The sequence below is a fragment of the Equus przewalskii genome, chromosome 19 (genome assembly GCF_037783145.1).
Source record: "Equus przewalskii isolate Varuska chromosome 19, EquPr2, whole genome shotgun sequence".
Classification (NCBI taxonomy): Eukaryota; Metazoa; Chordata; class Mammalia; order Perissodactyla; family Equidae; genus Equus; species Equus przewalskii.
Window position 1 is genome coordinate 28,677,629 of NC_091849.1, and position 15,034 is coordinate 28,692,662.

At 35.0% G+C, this 15,034-nt stretch overlaps 1 protein-coding gene across 1 annotated transcript; it reads left to right on the forward strand.

Moving 5' to 3' along the window:
- Positions 1-13,728: 13,728 nt before the first annotated feature.
- Positions 13,729-14,664, forward strand: LOC103545227 (olfactory receptor 2G3-like). Its single transcript, XM_008511926.2, has one exon. The coding sequence runs from the start codon at positions 13,729-13,731 to the stop codon at positions 14,662-14,664; it is 936 nt and encodes a 311-aa protein (XP_008510148.2).
- Positions 14,665-15,034: the final 370 nt, after the last annotated feature.

Consider the following 15,034-nt stretch of genomic DNA (forward strand, 5'->3'; position numbering starts at 1 on the left):
TGGAAATTACTGTAGTATTTCCTTTGTAAAGAGCCCTGATGTAATATTGTTTAAAACATTTTGTGCACAGTATCGCAATTCTTTCAAAAAACAAGTACAACAAAACAAAAAAATGTATTTTTTTGTAGTGAAGGACTAGGTCTGTAAATTGAGTTAAAATGCTATTAAGAAAAAATAAAAAATTTTTAAAATAAAAGCAATATAAATAATTGTTAAATAATTATAAATAATTGCTTAGTAATTAATGAAATACTAAAAATTCATGTAATTTCGTTTCAGATGGGCCCAGGGCCTACTGGGTGAAAGCTTGTATTCAATGTTATTTGATGTTTTGTCACTTCCCCCAGCGTCTTTGTGGTTGTTAAACACATGGACTCTGGAGCTAGACTGCCTTGGCTTGAAATTTTGTTCTTCTACTCACTAGCTACACATAACCCTCTGCTCTTTACCCAAACTAAATGTTCCTCAGTTCAATCACTTCATAGCTTTGTAGTGGGGCTTAAATAAATTAATTCATGCAAAGTACTTAAAAATCACTGGTGACACTGGTAAGTGCTGTGTAAATCTTAAGGATTATTTAAAATATTTTTCAAAAATAGTATGTTGTTCTAAAACTCCAAATTCTTCTCACTATTCCTCCATCATTCTCAACATGTGCTTGGTTTCTTTGTTTTGTGTTTTGTGTTGTTGATGCAAATAATCTATAATTAATCTATAAATCAAAATTGGGATGAGTTTATTATGAACCAACCCTAAGGACGATATAGCCTAGGAGAGTACCTTCACAAAAGAAGGAAGCATTCCAGAGAAGTGGGGTGTAGAGAGTGGTTATACACCATCTTGGAACAAAGAGCATATATCACATATGATAGGAATCTCTCTTTTACAATAGTCAGGAGATTGCTTTGCTGACACGGTATGTAAGTGGTCATAAGGTGAACACAGCAAGTCCGCGGTGAGCAGATTATTGAACACAGTAAGCCAGGGATTAATCCTTAGTTCCTAGGAAGAGATGCTTATCCTTAGGGAAATGATGATATGGCTGGAAGCTACATCCCTATCTTTAAGGGCAGTGTTCATGTCTCTGGAACATTGTAAATGTTTAAAGCAGATGCACAATACATGCTCAACAGGACACATCAAGACTTTTGGAAAACAAGATCAGGCCAAATTAGTTTTAAACCAAATGATTTCCTCATATACTCCAATATATCCTATTGCTTGTCATTTATTCATTAGTATTTTACTGTACTTTGTATTTTTTTTTCACTTTGCTGGAAACACTAAGACCAGCAATAATCACTTTTCTTTACTTCACACCTTTTTGGATCAGCACCAATCTTCACTTCTTAAATGCAAGTTTTGACTGTGTAATCTGTGCTCTAAATAACGTGGTTGAAAATTTGAGTCAATGCAATTGAGTTCAAAGCCCAGTACTATCAAGCTGATTAACTAGGGCAGAACTTAAGTACTTGAGTGTGCTATGTCAGGTCACAGTGTCCTCATCTGTACAAGAGTGGTAACAATAGTTCATAATTCACTTGGCTGTTTTGAAAAGTAAATTTGAGTTTAGCCCACAGCCTGTACATACTTAGTAGAAACCACCCAATTATTAAGGCTACTTCTACGTCACTTATGTTATTCCAAACCTCATCATAACATGATAGTCTTTAGCCATTTAATGATCTCCCACATATCTTTAATCACTTTCTAAGATTATTCCAATAACCTTTAAATGTACCAAAGTACCTGCATTCTTTTTGATAACTCTTCTAATTAAGCATAAGATCTAAATGTGGGTCCTGCATTATATTTAGGCCTATATGACCCTCACATACATATAAAAGTCTTCTTAGTCTTATCCCCTATTGTTTTCCTAACTCAGTCCCTCCATCTCATTTGCCTTCCCCTGCCCTGGTTAAGATCCTCTAAGTTGCTCCTAACAAAGTTTGCAAATGTGTGGCCCTGAGTTGAAATGGGTTATGAGCACGTTTGGTTTGATGATCAGAGTTTAATTTAATAACTCTGAATGCCCTCAGTTGTGTAAGAGGCACTCTGCTTTGTAGCAGAACTTCACTTCTGGTCCAAAGAGCTCCTTTGAGACACTTAAAGTCTTGGCATCTGTGACCAAATTTCTAAAATTTCCAAACTGTTTTCTTCCTATCTTATTTTCTTTCCCCATGATAAGTTTGATTATTCTACAAGAATTATTTTCCATAAATTGTTACACTATTCTACTTTAGGTGGCTCAGAACGATTACAGAATAAAGTCCAAATGGCATAAAATTCCAGGTTGTCCACCTTCTTCATCTAATTTATCACTTATCTTCCACATGTCCTCATTCATCCCATGTTCAATTAATATTTAAACACCCAACAGTTCCTGAAAATTTTTTCCTTTTACTAACTTTATGAACTTTACACCATATTTACTTCTCAAAGTCCAACTTAAATTTCATCTTCCAAAAATGTGCCCTGATTGCCCAATTATAACTTCTCCCTCTGCATTGCAATGACATCTTTCATGTACTAGTTAATAAATATATGACAAAAAGGTATCTTCCAAGGAATTCAAATACTCTCTTATAGCTAGGTGAGATAGACTATAATAGGAAATGACAGGAGATACACATGGAAGAGTAAAAAAGGACCAAATCACCAAAGGACCTGTATATTATGCCAAGGAGGTTCGACTTGTCTATGAGCTCTAGGAGAGTATCTTGTATTGTATACGGTCATGGACCCTAGAGTCAGACCAACCAAGGTTCTGATTCCCAGGGCAAGTTATTTAACCCCTAGAAGAAAGTTTCCAGACCTATAGTGAGTGGAATAATAGTGCTAACTTCATAGAGTGGTGAGCCATAAGTGAGATAATTCATGTAACATGCTTGGTAGAGTGCCTGGCACCTGACAAAGCTCAATCCATGTTTACCTATGGATATGTTAACAGTGAGACTACCCATTGAATATCAATAAAACAGAAGAGCAATAACTTTATTTTTTTTTACCCATCCTGCCCATACCATGTAGTGGTTCTTTCCCTGCTCCTAGGTTACATCATTAGAATACTCCATGACCTTTCTGATCATTTACAAGTGGTAAAAATGTCCACTTTTAATAATAAAATATTCTCATACCAGTAATTAAGATTTCCATTGTCAGACAATACTTCTATTTACAGTTAAAGATTCTGTGCTCCTCCAACTTAAGTCTGTTTCAGTCAGAGACCTTGCAGTGGGGATTTGAGAGTTGTAAGGGTGTCTACTTTCCACCTTAGCCTGTTTCTCTATGCCTCTAGCTTGATAAGTAGTTTCTGAACTTGCCAGGGTGAAACTCTGCAGATGGGAAAAGGAGAAGTTAAGCAGCAAGATTTACTTTACTCTGCGGCTAAAGATTGCTTCGTTCAGTTTCTCACATTTGTGTATTTTTAGGCAGTTATTATAAATCCATTCATTCTGTTTACCAAATAGCCATAAACACCTACCAAATCCCCTACAGTTGTCCTATTGAATACCTTTTACTTGATTTGAGGTGAGAAGGAAGAATCCATAACACAATCCTCATCAAACAAATTCTCTCTTCGTTTATCAAACCACGTCTTTCATTTTCCTGAATCTGAATAGGGATAATCAGCTAAGGGCCACCTTAGTAAGTATTCGTGATGTTTTACATGGATTTCCAGCTCTCTGGGTACATAATAGGATTGTGTCCCCTGCCACACACACACCATTTGAGGTGGAGTGGGCCCTGTGACTAGTCTGACTAATGAGTTGTGACCAAAAGTGACCTGTGTTAATTCCAGGCCATAACATTTAATTTCCGGTGCAAGATCTCCTGGAACCATCTTTTCCTTCTTCCAGAATTACCAACAATGTCAGGAATGGTGTCAACTCTGTCAGACTGTGATCCTGAGAGAGGAGACATATGGCAGAGCCCCTAGCTAAACTTAATAGACATATAATATGAGTGAGAAGTAAATATAAACATGGTTTATATTTATTATATAAAATAAGATAAATATTGAACTTAAATATTGAGCTATGGAGATTTTTGCATCTTTTATTACTATAACATCTCCTAGCTTTCTAAATATAGTCACAAAACCAGTTGTCAGTCCACCTCCTTTCAAAGTCCTAGCTAAGTGTGACAGCATCGTCATTTGAAATGTGGAAGTACTTGCTAACTGCTGTTTCATTTTGAGCTTTTTGATGGAGTTTTTAGGATTTTCTATATATAAGAACATATCTGCAAACAGAGACAGTTTTATTTCTTCCTTTCTGATTTGGATGTGTTTTATTTCTTTTTCTTGGTTAATACTCTAGCCACGACTTCCAGTACTATGTTGGATGAAGTGGTGAGAGTAGGCATCTTTGTCTTGTTCCTGATCTTAGAGGAAAAGCTTTAAGCTTTTTAATGTTGACTATGATGTTGCTGTGGGCTTCACATATATGGCCTTTATTATATTGAGGTACATTCCTTCTATACCTAATCTGTTGTGAGTTTTATTTTTATCATGAAAAGATGTTGAATTTTATCAAATTTTTTTATCTACTGAAATGATCATATGATTTTTATTTATTCTGTTAATGTGGTGTATTATATTTATTGATTTGAATATGTGAAACCACCCTTGCATCTAAGTGATGGATTTCCACTTGATCATGTTGTGTGGTCCTTTTATTGTGCTGTTCAATTCAGTTTGCTATCATTTTGTTTAGGATGTTTGCATCTATATCATTAGGGATATTGGTCTATTGTTTTGTCTTCTTATAGCATCTTTGGTTATGGTATCAGGGTGATGCTGGCCTCACAGAATGAATTTGGAAGTGTTTTCTCTTCTATTTTTTGGAGAGTCTAAGAAAGATTGGTATCAATTCTTCTGAGAATATTTGGTAGAATTCATCAGTGAAACCATCTGATTCTTCTTTGTTGGGAAATTTTTAATTCATGATTCAACCTCTTTATTTGATATTGGTTTGTTTAGGCATTATATTTTTTCTTAATTCAGTTTCAGAAAGTTGTCTGTTTCTAGGGATTTACCCAGTTATTCTAGGTTATCCACCTCAGTGGCATATGATTGTTCATAGTAGTCTTTTATAATCCATTTTATTTCTGAAGCATCTGTTGTAATTTCTCTTCTTTCACTTTTTATTTTATTTGTTTGAATTTTCTTTTTATTTTAGTTATTCTAGCTACAGGTTTATTGTTTTGCTGATGTTTTCAATAAAACCAGCTCAGTTTTGTTGATTTTTTAATTGTTTTTTTTTTCTCTATTTGGCTCCTTTCTCCTCTAATTTTTCTTATTTCTTTCCTTCTGCTAACTTTGTGCTTAGTTTGCTCTTCTTTTCCTAGTTCTTTGAGATGTAAAGCTATATTGTTTATTTGAGATTTTTCTCTGTTTTAAATGCAGTTGTTATCACTATAAACTTCCCTCTTAGTGCTGCTTTTGCTATACCTGTTAGTCTTTGGTATATCGTGTTTTCATTTTCCTTTGTATTGACATACTTTTAAAATTTCCTGTTGATTTCCTCTTTGACGCAATGGTTGTTCAAGTGTGTAGTTTATTTTCCACGTGTTTGTGAATTTTCCACTTTCTTGCTGTTATTGATTTCCGGTTTCACATCATTGTGGTCAGAAAAGATACTTGGAGTGATTTCTATGTTCTTAAATTTGTTAAGATATTTTTGTAAACTAGCATATGATCTATCCTGGAGAATGTTCTATGTGCACTTGAGAAGAATGTGTATTCTTCTACTGTTGGGTGGAAAGTTCTGTGTATGTCTTTGGGACCATTTGTTCTATAGTGTTATTCAAATCAGCTGTTTCTTTACTGATTTTCTGTCTGGGTGTTCTATCTATTACTCTAAGTGTGGTATTGAGGTCCCCTACTATTACTGTATTTCTATCAGTTTACGTCTTCAGATCTGTCAATATTTGCTTTATATATTTAGATGCTCTGATGTTGGATGTGTATATATTTTAAAATCTTATATATTCTCATTAAATTGACCCTCTTCCCATTATATAATGACCTTATTTTTCTCTAAAGACACTTTTAGACTCAAAATCTATTTTGTCTAAATATAGCCACTCCTTTCTTTTGCTTACCATTTGCACGAAATGTCTTTTTTTATTCCTTCATTTTCAGCCCATGTGTCTCTTTAAATTTAAAGTGGGTCTCTTTCCATAACATGTTGCTAAGTCTTGCTTTTTGCTCCATTCAACCATTCTATTCCTTTTGATATGTGTGTTTTACCCATTTACATTTAAGGCAGTTCTTGATAAGTGAGTGCTGTACTGATTATTGGCTTTTAGTTAATTGTGTTTTATCTCTATAGGAATTGTTTTGTCCCTCTCCTCCTCTCTTACTATCTTTCTTTGGTTTTTGATGATTTTTTGGTAGTGATTTGTTTTGATTCTCTTCCCTTTATTTCCTTAAATAAGCTGTCTGTTCCTTTCTCTCTTCGTTTTCTGGCATTTCTGTAATGCATATATTGTTCTGTTGTTGGTGTCCCATTTATTCCATAGGCTTTCTTTACTCATGTTCATTCTTTTATCTTTTTATTCCTCTAATTGGTAATTTCAAATCACCCATGTTCAAGTCTGCAGATTCTTTCTTCTGTTTGATCAAGCCTACTGTCAACGTTCTCCTTTGAATTTTTTTAGTAACAATTTTTTTAGAGCAGTTTTAGGTTTACAACAAAATTGAGAGGTGAGGTACTGAGATTTCTCATGTATCCCCTGCCCCTACACATGCAGAGCCTCCTGCATTATTAACATCACTCACCAGAATGGTACATTTGCTACCAAAGGTGAATCTACATTGACACATCATAACCACTCAAAGTCCATAGTTTACCTTAGAGTTCACTTTCGGTGTTGTACATTCTCGGGCTTTGGACAAATGAATAATGACATATATCCACCATTACAATATCACACAGAGTATTTTCACTGCCTTAGAAATCCTCTGGCTTCTGCCTATTCCTCCCTCCATCTCATGAAGCACTGAATTTTCATAGTCTGCATAGCTTTGTTTTTGCCAGAATGTCATATAGGTGTAATCATGCACTATATATATCCTTCTCAGATTGGCTACTTTCACTTAATAATATGCATTTAAATTTTCTCCATGTCTTTTCATGGCTTGTTAGCTCATTTCTTTTTAGCACTGAATAATATTCCATTGTCTGGATGTATCACAGTCTATTTATCTATTCACCTACTAAAGGGCATCTTGGGTTCTTCTAAGTTTTGGTCATTATGAATAAAGCTGTTATAAGTATCTATGTGCAGGTTTTTGTGTGAATATAGGTTTTCAACCCCTTTGCATAAATACCAAGGAGTATGATTGCTGGATCATATGATAAGAATATGTTCAGTTCTGTAAGCTCCAAACTGTCTTCCAAAGTGGCTGTACCTTTTTGCATTCCCACCAGAAATACGTGAGAGTTCCTGCTGCTCCAGGTTTTCACCAGCATTTGGTATTGTCAGTTTTTCAGATTTGGGCCTTTCTAATAATATGTGATGGTATCTTATTGTTTTAATTTGCATTTCCCTGATGACATATGACATTGAACATCTTTTCATAAGCTTAGTTTCGATCTGCATGTCATTTTTGGTGAGTTATCGGTAACGTCACTAGCCCATTTTTAATTGGATTGTTTGTTTTCTTATTGTTGAGTTTTAATAGTTTTTTGTATATTTTGTATAACAGTTCTTTATCATATAGGTCTTTTGCAAATATATTCCCCCACTCTGTGCCAAGTCTTCTCATTCTCTTGTATCTTTTACAGACAGGATTTTTAACTTGAGTAAAGTCCACTTTATCAATTATTTCTTTCATCGATTGTGCCGTTGATGTTGTATCTAAAAAGTCACTACCATATCTAAGGTCATCTAGATTTCTCCTTTGTTATCTTCTAGGAGTTTTATAGTTTTGCTTTTACATTTAGGTATATGATCCATTTTGAGTTAATTTTTGTCAAAGGCATAATGTCTATGTCTAGATTCATTTTTGTGTATGTGGATGTCTAGTTGTTCCAGCACCATTTGTTTTAAAGGAAAAGATCGAATAGTTAAGAAGTTGATTAATTAAAAAATCATTCTTATTATGAGATCATGAAGACATATTTTTTCCTTTCATGACCAGATCTTGATTCATTCAGAAACTGTGTTTGTGGATGATGTGAGGCAGTGGTCAGATTTTACCTTTTTGATATGAGCAATTAATTATTTCAGTACCGTTTATTGAAAAAAAAGTATGCCTTCTCCATTGCCCTGAAATGCCAAATTTGTTTTAAATGAAGGGTCCATACATATGTTGATTTTTTTTCAGGCTTTCTATTCTACACCATTAATTTATGTATCTCTCCTTGTGCTGATATCACACTTTCTTATATAATGAAGCTTTGTTGTTATATCTTGATTGACAGTAGAGCAGGTCTTCATATTTTGTACTTTTCATTCAAGAGTGTCTTGGTATTAGTGGTGCCTTACTTTTCTACATAAAATTTTAGAATAATCTTACTAATTTCCAGAAATAAATTTGTTGGAATTTTAAGTTTGCGCTAAATACAGAGATCAAAGTTGTAATTAATACCTCTAAAATTTTGAATTTTTGAATCCTTGAATGATTGCAATCTCCCTACTATGTCATTTTACATTTTTCTCAATAATGTTCTAAAAAGTTTTGTGTAGATATCCTACACATATTTCTTAATATGTACTCCTACTATTTTATTTACTGATAACATCATAAATTATATCTTTACAAAATAATACCTTCTGACTATTGCTGGTATGTAGAAATGCAAATTGAATTTGTCATACTTACCTTTGTAAACATTTTAATGTTAATTTACATTTTGATCCCCTTGGATTTTCTACGTACAGAATCGTATTATCTGTATTAATGACATTTTTATTTCTACTCCAATCTAGTGTCTTTTTTCCTATCTCATCTTACCCTACTGGTTGTAATCTCTAGAATAATGTTGATTGAATGGAAGTGGTGATGGAAGGTATCATTGTCTTTTCCTCAATTTCAAAGGAAAATTTTTCAATGTAATGTACAATCTTTGTGGAAAGATATTTTAGGTCCTATTTAATCAAAAGTATAGGGTTTTTATTCTATCACTAGTTTGCTAACTGATTATATTGGTTTGTTTTGTGACCTAGAGTTTTATCAAATACTTTATGTCAAATCTAGTGAGATGATTATGTAATTTTCCTGCCTTATTCTATTATTGTGGTGAATTACATTGACTTTTTGGTTCTGGAATAAATTCCATTTGGCTATGTGTCTTACTTTTTTATAACTGACTGACCTGATAATATTTTCATAAGATTTTAAAACCTATGTTAATTAGTGAGACTATTCTGTAATTTCCTTTCTTATTTATTTTCCATAGCTATACTTGATTAAAAAAGAACTTGAAACTTACCTTTTATTTTTCAAACACCTAGAACATAAAAAGATTTCCTACAAATCAACTAAGAAAAAGCCTACAGACTTGAACACATACTACACATAAGATCTCTCAGTGACCTACAAATGTAAGATAATCTAGTCAAATTCAATAGTTATCAGGGAAGCACAAATTAAATTCGTGAGATACCCACTATATGCCACCAGAATGGCTAAAATTAAAAGGAAGGAATACACTGAACTAGCATAGATGTGGATAATTGAAACTCTCACACTACTTGTGGAGTGTAACTTTGTACAACCAATTTTCAGTCAGTGGTTCCTAATAAATCTGAATATGTGCACACTATATGACTGAGCAATTCCACTCCAAAGTATAGTCCTAAAAGAAATGTTTCCATATGCTTACTTGTTCATGAACAGACATGGACAAATATATTCACGGCAGCATCATTCATAAAAGACAAAGAGTAGAAACAACTCAAATGTCCATCAAACTGCAATGGATAGATAACTTGTGACATACTTATGCAATGAAATACAATGCAGTGATAAAACTTGTGCTCTACTGTTACACAGACCAACATGAATGAATCTTATAAACTTAATGTTGAATGAATGAAGGTAGAAACAGCAGAAATAATGCTGTATGATTTCATTTATATATAGCTCAAAAACAATCAAAATAATGGTTCCATGTCCAGGTAGAAATAGTATATGGAAACGGACTTGAGGGTTGGTTTACAGTGTTCCTTATATTTTATTTCTTGATCAAGATGTATTTACTTTGTAATAGTTCATCAAGCTAAATCTTTATAAATTGCTTACTTTTTTGTATATAAAAATTTTATTTAAAAAAATCAGTAGACTTGCATAAGAATCCAAATTGTCTCAAAGATTCTGAATATATTGCAGTTCTTGGACTTAACGTATAGTAATCGGATTAACTGGAGCTGAACAGTTTTTTCCTCTAGATGGGGCCTCTGCTGTGAAATTTGTCAAGTCACCAACACTCTTTTTTTTAACTGAATATAGACCTTAGCTAAACACTTATTGCCATTCATTCTGACATTACTGCAATTGTTTTTCTTATACTTGAGTCGTTATTATCACCCATCTGGAATTTGTATGTGCATGTGTTTTTACCTGGACTCTAAAATATTGGAAGAAGGATTAGCCTTAGACAAACAGAGCTTCTCTTCTTCTATTGAGACATGAAGAAAAGTATGAAGAATGGCTATGAATGCAGATTGGTTTATAGGTGGCGGGAAGGAAATCAATGTAGTTTCCTCTTGGGGCTTCTGTTCTTTCCTGGAAGTTACAAGCAAGATAATCTGCTTGGAAGGATGTAAGACATAGGGAGGGATGATTCAAAAATTTGTTGAACGTTTGCTATGGAGATGGAAGAGACAAACAAAAGGGGACATATAGAAAGATTTCTGGGCAGAACTAAGAGTTCATCTGAAATGAAGAGGTGAGGAATTTTTTGTTTTTCTTCTCCCCAGAGCCACTCCAGTACATAGTTGTAAATTCTAGTTGTGGATCCTTCTAGTTCTGCTATGCGGGATGCCACCTCAGCATGGCTGGATGAGTGGTGCTAGGTCCATGCTCAGGATCCGAACCAGTGAATGCCCGGGCCGCCGAAGTGGAGCGTGTGAACCCAACCACCTGGCCATGGTGCCTGCCCCAAGAGACCAGGGATTTTTAAGGGAATAACTCAATGTATTTGTACATCTATCTTCAGCAATATTAGAGTGCCTATAAGTATTGAGGAAGAAGCCCTGCTGAAATGTTCCAGGCCTGAAGTTGTATAAGTACATGTATCAAAAGAGCAAGGTGACAGAAAATTTACTTATGATGAAAAGCATTTGAAGTGATGAGCAAATGTGGTATATTTATAAATATATACATACTTATGTGTATAATATATTATATTATTGATGGAAATTTAACATGAATACAGCAGATATGAGAAAACAACTCAATGTTGGGAGGTTGTGAAGACAGAAGTTAAATATCATTGTGATTTGGCCTAGATTTAAACAATAGTAAAATAGCAGAGAGGCAAAAGCATCTCTTTCAGCACGATCTCCTGGGACAGTTCTTCTCTGGATGCAACAGGAGCCTAATATTAATTGCCATATTGGGAGCACTGTGTCCCTGAGATCTTTTCAGATTCAGTGTCCTGTGTCCTCTCTTAGTCTCTCCTGACTTGCTGAGCTTCGGGGATCCACATCTGAACTAACAGTCTCTACAACCAGTACCCGGGCCTTAGGCACTGACTTGTCATTTCAAGGTAATAATAACTTGAACTCTATGGCTTAAAGTTCTTTTTCATGTTACAACAAGAAAAAAAAATACTCTGGAAAACTTTCTCTCTTTTAACTTATTCACTTCTATTGATGCCTTGATTTTATATTTACACCAAATCTATGATTCTTAACTTTTAATAGTAATGAGATTCTGGCTTAATGCAATGTTATCTGGGTGAGGGGAGATCATATGATGCGCTTATAATATTAAGGTTTGCCATTTATGGTGAAATACAATTCTTCTATAAGGCTAAAATGAACATATTCTTATAAATAAAGAAGGAGTTCACGTATGTGAATTGGTCTCTCATGGCATTTCTGTTGAGGTATTTGTGTTATGTGTATGTGGGGGGTTAAAACACAGAGGGAATTCTCATTTGACTGGGACGGGTAAAGCAGCAACCTGCAGGCTGCATTACAGAGAATAGGAGAAGTGACATGGGTCTGGGCTTTATCTTATTCCTTTGATGGAAAAAATGAGTACTTTCAGGATAGCTAAATGGATGGGAGTTGACCATGAGTGAGAAAATGGGAAGAGTTATGCATGTCTGTGTGTATTTGTGTTTGTGTGCATGAACATGTATGTATATAATTGTGAATGCATTTATCGGAATTGAAATATATATAAATATGTATAAAGTAGTTTGCTCTTTAGGGGCCCTTTTATATTCTCATTTTACTATTATTTACTCTTGCTATTTTGAGGGATCACTCAGTGACTTCATGCTGTTGTTAGATGTCCGATCCCTCACCTGACCCTTCGCTTGAGTTCATTTCCTTTCCAAAGATTTCTGCTAAGTATCATTTTTACCTAATAAGTTAAGCTAATATAAGGTATTAATCATGGAGAATTACTTAATATGTTTTACTTCCATGATTAATTTTTATAACAAGTGATAAATAATTTCAGGATATGCACTTATTATTAGGGAAGAATTTTGAGTTCTGAGTGATTTTTACTCATAACATGTACAAAGTGCATATTTGTCTTAAATATGAAAGACAGTTATAGTCTTTGGGTATATGTTGTGTCTGTGAATGTGTTTTAAACTTTTGCAATTTATAACTGTTTGGACTTTTAAAAAGCCCCTTAAAAGTCTTGGCCTCTTTAATCTTCTAGATGGTAAAAATTCTGTATGAGTTTGATGTACATTGGGATAGCCTCTTTCACCCCACCAAAGAACCCGCCTTTCCCTAATCCTCATTGTCTCCATTCAGATTCAATCACCTCTTCGTTCAACATGCAAGGCCAGAGAGCTGACTCTTTCTCAGCATCATACACCAAAGAAAGCAAGGAGGTTTGTTCTGAATGCAACGTGTGAATTTATATCTTTAATAAGCTGGTGGACTAAATGAGTTAACTACTCTCTAAAGGAAATATGTTTTTGAAATTATGTGTGCATAATGACTAAACATTTAGATATAAATGTTAATATTATTACCTTCAATAGCCAAATGTTTGCCATGTTATAGGAAAAATAACCTCTATAATCTCCAGAAGCTGGTTGTCATTTATATTGTGAAAATCCTTGGGAAAAAAAACCCAGTTCAAAATTGTGTTTGAAGAATTAAAATGTTATTTACACATATTTTTACACATATTAAACATCCATATTACTGGGTTTTTCCCCCCCATTTAATTTGAATGATTTGTCTGAATCTATATGCTTTTCATTCACTGGACATTCTCTTTCCTCCTTTATTTTTTTCTGTGATAAATTTTATCTCAGCTTCTAATAGTTATCTCTCAGGAAAATGTTTTGCTTTCACAATTAGCCTTCATGTGCCTCTGCACTAAGCCTTATCTTTAATGTCATCTGCTGCAGCTTCTGAAGGACACTGCCAGAATTTATTCCATGGCTCACTGTAATTTCTCTCACTGTTTTAAAGAGTTATTTATAAAAGGTTGCTATTGTAACTGGTGGCCAACACATTATCCTCTCTCCAAATTCTTATAATATTTTCCTCCTCTTTCTGAACAGAGTGATGGGCATGAACAATAGCAATGTCCAAGAAGACTTCATCCTGCTGGGCTTCTCTGATCAGTCCGACCTGGAAAAGATACTCTTCGTGGTTGTTTTGGTTACATATTTCCTGACCCTTGTGGGAAATACAGTCATTATTCTGATCTCCTCCATAGACCCTAAACTCAAAACACCCATGTACTTTTTCCTCACTCACCTTTCCCTACTTGATATCTGCTTTAGCACCAGTATTGTCCCCCAGCTGCTGTGGAACCTAAGAGGACCAGCCAAGACCATCACAGCCCTCGGCTGTGCTGTCCAGCTCTATGTCTCCCTGGCGTTGGGCTCCACAGAGTGTGTTCTCCTGGCTGTAATGGCTTTTGATCGCTATGCTGCCATTTGCAAACCTCTCCACTATGCAGCTGTGATGAACCAACAGCTGTGCCAGGCTCTGGCAGGGATTGCATGGCTGAGTGGAGTGGGAAACAGTGTCATTCAGAGCACTGTCACCCTCTGGCTGCCTCGATGTGGACATCGGGGGCTCCATCATTTCTTCTGTGAGGTACCCTCCATGATTAAGCTTGCATGTGTAGACATCCATGCCAATGAGGTCCAGCTATTCGTTGCTTCATTGGTTCTGCTTCTCTTGCCCTTAGCACTGATATTGATGTCTTATGGACATATAGTTAAGGCAGTTATAAGGATCAAGTCAGTTCAGGCCTGGCGCAAAGCCCTGGGAACATGTGGATCCCACTTGATGGTAGTATCCCTCTTCTATGGGACCATCGCAGCTATCTATATCCAGCCGAACAGCTCGTATGCTCATACTCAAGGGAAATTCATCTCCCTCTTCTACACAGTAGTGACCCCAACCCTCAATCCACTCATCTACACACTAAGGAATAAAGATGTGAAAGGAGCACTGAGAAGACTATTTCACAGAGACCTAGGCTCATAAAAAATGAAGTGGAATACACGGTGGTCAATTTTTTCTGGCTAAAAGGAAGTGAACATCATCTTGCATAATCCTTTACTGAAGAATTTTGCTACCCTATAAAGAATAAATGTAACCTTTACAGTTATGGAAATCACAGTCCCAAAATTACTGTCTTTCACTTGGCATCAGAAATATCTATCCTCTCCAATCTTTTTTCCAGGCTTTTTTTGGGCCCTATGTAAGGCAATATTTCCCATATTCTCTAAATGTCTACTATTCATATCATTTCTGTTTCTTGACCTCCCTCCCTTCTTGTGTTTTTCTTCTGTCTTCCTTCCTTTCTTCTATTGTCTCGTCCTTTTTTCCATTGTTCTTTCCTTTTTTCCCTTTT

Excerpts from the sequence above, each read along its gene's own strand:
- LOC103545227 (XM_008511926.2), top strand. The coding sequence starts at position 13,729 with ATGGGCATGAACAATAGCAATGTCCAAGAAGACTTCATCCTGCTGGGC.